The 5,000-nt window shown below is 48.4% G+C and overlaps 1 protein-coding gene across 1 annotated transcript in view; it reads right to left on the reverse strand.

Annotated features, from left to right (window-relative positions):
- Positions 1 to 5,000, reverse strand: part of mboat2a (membrane bound O-acyltransferase domain containing 2a) — a 22,369-nt gene that overhangs the window by 4,243 nt on the left and 13,126 nt on the right. The window contains exons 5-8 of the mRNA XM_083683997.1: positions 3,611 to 3,812; positions 644 to 836; positions 230 to 333; positions 61 to 125 (exon numbers count right to left, since the gene is read on the reverse strand). Coding sequence (XP_083540123.1) covers positions 61 to 125; positions 230 to 333; positions 644 to 836; positions 3,611 to 3,812 — 564 coding nt within the window. The remainder of the gene's footprint in view (positions 1 to 60; positions 126 to 229; positions 334 to 643; positions 837 to 3,610; positions 3,813 to 5,000) is intronic.

Below are 5,000 nucleotides of genomic sequence, written 5' to 3' on the forward strand. Positions count from 1 at the left end.
TGTGTGTGTGTGTCTGCCTGTGTGTGTCTGACAAAGCCGGCATATTCTGGATGTTTTTACCTTTTGAGCCAAAGCGCGGTCTGTATGTTCCAGTTGTCAAGGAACAGCTTGAAACTGGTGGCAAACTAAAATTGGAATCAAAAGAGAGTTAATTAATGCTGCTATACATTTGTCAACTGAGTGATTGATTGTAAATATGAATTCTAAAACAGAGCAGACAGAGCCTAACCTCGATGTCCAGTATGTTCAAGTTGGATATCCGGTCCCATCGCGGGCTGCCATCTCTGTTGTACCCGTTGAAGCCAAAGCCAGCGGCATTGTTGATGGCATCAGCTGGAGGGAGGAGAGAGTAACAGCCAGAGGTCACTAAGAGCAGAGCCACATCCAGCCACATCCAGCCACATCCAGCCACATCCAGCCACATCCAACCACATCCAGCCACATCCAGCCACATCCAACCACATCCAGCCACATCCAACCACATCCAGCCACATCCAACCACATCCAGCCGTCAACGCCTTGTCAGCCTAGTAGCTGTACCGACGCTCAGGCTCACAAGGAGTTCTCCACATGGACACTAGAGGGCAGTGTGACACAAAGGAATGCTCGAAAAACGAAGACTTGTGAGTCAAATTCCACTTACAGAGCGTCCAGATGAAGTAGTACTTGGGCCGCGTGGCGAGCATGGACAGGTAGAGGTAGAGGACCTGCAGGTAGAACGGCGTGGAGGCCACAAAGCTGGCGTCGATGGAGCGCTCCACGGGGATCATCCTGCACACGCTCAGGTACACGCCCAAGGACACGGCACACGTGCACAGCTTGGAGATCACGTCCTTCTGCCGGGGGGGGGACGGACACAGAGTTCAGAGGTTTCAATCCAAAATCCAAACTCCAAACTCCTGTCCTGTTCTCAGGTTTCACAAATCCTGGAGCAGATCAATGTCTTAGAAGGGATGACAACGATGAAGATGAATCCACATCATATTGAACTTGTGGATTAAGATTAAAGGTCGCTTTGGGATTAATTGGACAGGGCTAAGGGGCGGCGAACTGTTGATTTAAACAAAAAAAAAAATGTAAACAACAACAACAAAAATGTGAACTGCAGTAGTAAACAAGACATATTTATGACGAGCCGCAGCCAACTTGCAACCCTGCATTCCTCAGCAGGTCAGTAATAAACGTTTAGTCTGGAGGCTAATTGACTCGCAGCAGCCTACGAAGGACGCCACGAATTAAACAATCAGAGTTTACAGAGTAAGGAGGCATTTAATCATAGCTTGATATATATACATACAGTACCAGTCAAATGTTTGGACACACCTTCTCATTCAATGGTTTTTGTTTATTTTTTTATTATTTTCTACATTGTAGATTAATATTGAAGACATCAAAACTATGAAGGAACACATATGGAATTATGTAGTAAACAAAAAAGTGTTAAACAAACCAGAATATGTTTTATATTTTAGATTCTTCAAAGTAGCCACCTTTTGCTTTGATGACAGCTTTGCACACTCTTGTGTGTGCAGTTTGTGTCCAAACCTTTGACTGGTTCTGTATGTATAACAGAACAATTGGGTATGTTACTCCTTGAATTTATTCCTTTATGAGAAGGAGGGGGGAAGTTCAAAGTGAGTTATTATTGTCGTGAATGAAATAAGCCGCTTCATTAGCATGCCGTGGCTGAGCGCTCAGCTCCTCAGCGTCGCCGGGGAAACGAGCTGGGGGTCACGGAGGGCAACGCTGACTCAGAACTTACAACTCTACTTCAGTCTCTCGCTGAAGACATTTCACTGGGGTGTGAACAGAATATGGCACTGACAGCACAGAAAGACTGTGTCGTGTTTTTGTCAAAGAAGGCAATAAGTTTGAGCTTCCTCGACCTTTTTAAAAAGGGACGAGACGAACTGTTGACATTCATGAATGTCGATGAAGTAGAACATCTGGATCAGACAGGAAAACAGAGGACCGTGCATTGCTCATTATAACCAGCAGGGGGAGCTATAGCATAGAGTCAGTGTGTGTCATCGTCATAGAAATGGATAAACAAAGTCCCATTCGTCTCTCTCTCTCTCTCTCTTTCTCTTTCTATTCCTGGCATCCTCTCTCCTCGCTTCCTTCTCCAAACCCATTGGAGGAGAAGACCCAAGGTCCCTCCCCTTAGATATTCTCATCCAATCAGTTTTTTGGGGCGCGAGGAGAGACGATGTGTGAAGAACAGAGGAGACTGTTGGGACCACAGACTCATGTCTTCATGACGACAGAGGACCGAATATAAATGACCAACAGGGGGCGCTATAACAGGTGATAAAACCATAGAAATGGATAAAGATGTGGTCTAAAAGGGGTGGTTCAGTGGTCTAGCACCACGGCCTACAGCGTGCATATACACTCACCCAACACTTTATTAGGAACACCTGTACACCTTCTCATGGTGGAGGAACACCTGTAACACCTTCTCATGGTGGAGGAACACCTGTACACCTTCTCATGGTGGAGGTTGTGTAATGGTGTGGGGAATGTTTTCTTGGCACACTTTGGGCCCGTTAATACCAATCAATCATCGCTTGAATGCCACAGCCTATTTGAGTATTGTTGCTGACCATGTGCATCCCTTCATGGCCACAATTTACCCATCTTCTAATGGCTACCTCCAGCATGATAATGCAATGTTAATGTCACAAAGTAAAAGTCATCTTAAACTGGTTTCATGAACATGACAATGAGTTCAGTGTTCTTCAGTGGCCTTCCCAGTCACCGGATCGGAATCCAATAGAACACCTTTGGGAGGTGGTAGAACGGGAAGCTTGAAAGTGCACCTTAAAAAAATCAGCAGGAATTGCATGATTTGTAGAATCTGAAAGGAATGTTTCCAACATCTTGTGGAATCAATGCCACGAAGAGTTGAGGCTGTTTTGAGAGCAAAGGGAGGCCCTACCCAGTATTAGTATAGTGTTCTAATAAAGGGAGGCCCTACCCAGTATTAGTATAGTGTTGTAATAAAGGGAGGCCCTACCCAGTATTAGTATAGTGTTCTAATAAAGGGAGGCCCTACCCAGTATTAGTATAGTGTTCTAATAAAGGGAGGCCCTACCCAGTATTAGTATAGTGTTCTAATAAAGTCCTCACTGAGTGTATATTCATCGATCTATCTAACCATCCATCTATCCATCCATCCATCCATCCATCCATCCATCCATCTGTCCATTGTATCTGTACATATTGTCTGGTAGCCTATTCTAAGCGTCTGCTACTCTCCATGACACACACTGACATCCCCTCCCCTCCTTGCCTCCCTGTCTCTCTTCCCTGTCTCTCTTCCCTGTCTCTCTTCACTGTCTCTCTTCACTGTCTCTCTTCCCTGTCTCTCTTCCCTGTCTCTCTTCCCTGTCTCTCTTCCCTGTCTCTCTTCACTGTCTCTCTTCACTGTCTCTCTTCACTGTCTCTCTTCACTGTCTCTCTTCCCTGTCTCTCTTCCCTGTCTCTCTTCCCTGTCTCTCTTCACTGTCTCGATCCAAACCAATTAAAATACACAAGAGTGGGACTATCACACTCCAGAAAATACCCTTGGATAACCAGGAGAACCAGGCTGGCTTGGGTCTGGTACCTTAGGCGAGGGCTCGCTCTGCTTGTACTTCCCGTTCTCCTTGCCGTTGGCCTCGAGGTGGGGCAGGTGGGGCAGGTGGCGGGGCTGGTAGGCCGTGCCCTCGATGAAGGCCGTGTAGTCGTTGTAGGAGCAGGTGGGGCCGGCCAGGATGCCCATGAAGTTACAGTTATAGCTCAGGTACTCCAGCAGGCTGGGCATCTTCCTGAGAGAGCACACACACACACACACACACACACACACACACACACACACAGAGATGCATGCACACACACACCCACCCACGCACACACACACACCAACACAAACAGACAGAAAGAGAAACAGACAGCTGTGAACAGCAGAAGCAAGTGGACCAGTCAGAGCATAGCTTGTGGTCAACACTGAGAAAGGAGAAGGAGTGAACAATGTCAACAAACAGGACTCGGAGCCCCAACACGCCGGAGGACGTCCCACAGCCGAGCCGCCGGCCCGGGAGGAGGTTACAGTGCGCAGATCAAAGAGCAGCGCGACACCCAGCGGTGTGCAGCAGGGAGGAGTGGATGGGCTCTGCTCTGCTACAGGAACCGTTTGGTTAAAGGCCTTTGTTGCACTAGCTGCAGAGAGAGAGAGAGAGAGAGAGAGAAAGAGAGAGAGGGAGGGTAGAGAGAGAGAGAAAGAGGTAGAGAAAGGTAGAGAGATATAGAGAGAGAAAGAGAGAGAGTAAGAGGTAGAGAGAAAGGTAGAGGTAGAGAGAAAGGTAGAGGTAGAGAGAAAGGGAGAGAGAGAGAAAGGGAGAGAGAGAGGTAGAGAGAGGTAGAGAGAGGTAGAGAGAGGTAGAGAGACAGTAAAATAGAAAGAGAGATAGTGAGAGTGATAGAGAGAGAGATGGAGAGAGTGAGCGTGAGAGAAAGAAAGAACAGCACCTCCCTGCCTCGTTCCTCTGGACGTGCTGTGGTGCAAGGTCACAGAAACACGGCGTGATGGCTACCTTCTAACCCTAACCCTAACCCTGGAGTCAGAGGCTAACTCACGGTACAGACCCAGCCTCTGGGGCAGGGGGACAGTGAGAGGTTAACTCACAGTACAGCCCCAGCCTCTGGGGCAGGGGGACAGTGAGAGGTTAACTCACAGTACAGACCCAGCCTCTGGGCCGGGGGGACAGTGAGAGGTTAACTCACAGTACAGACCCAGCCTCTGGGGCAGGGGGACAGTGAGAGGTTAACTCACAGTACAGCCCCAGCCTCTGGGCCGGGGGGACAGTGAGAGGTTAACTCACAGTACAGACCCAGCCTCTGGGGCAGGAGGACAGTGAGAGGTTAACTCACAGTACAGACCCAGCCAGGGCCAGGGGGACAGTGAGAGGTTAACTCACAGTACAGACCCAGCCTCTGGGGCAGGAGGACAGTGAGAG

This window comes from Argentina silus, assembly GCF_951799395.1.
Source record: "Argentina silus genome assembly, chromosome: 13".
NCBI classification, from domain to species: Eukaryota; Metazoa; Chordata; class Actinopteri; order Argentiniformes; family Argentinidae; genus Argentina; species Argentina silus.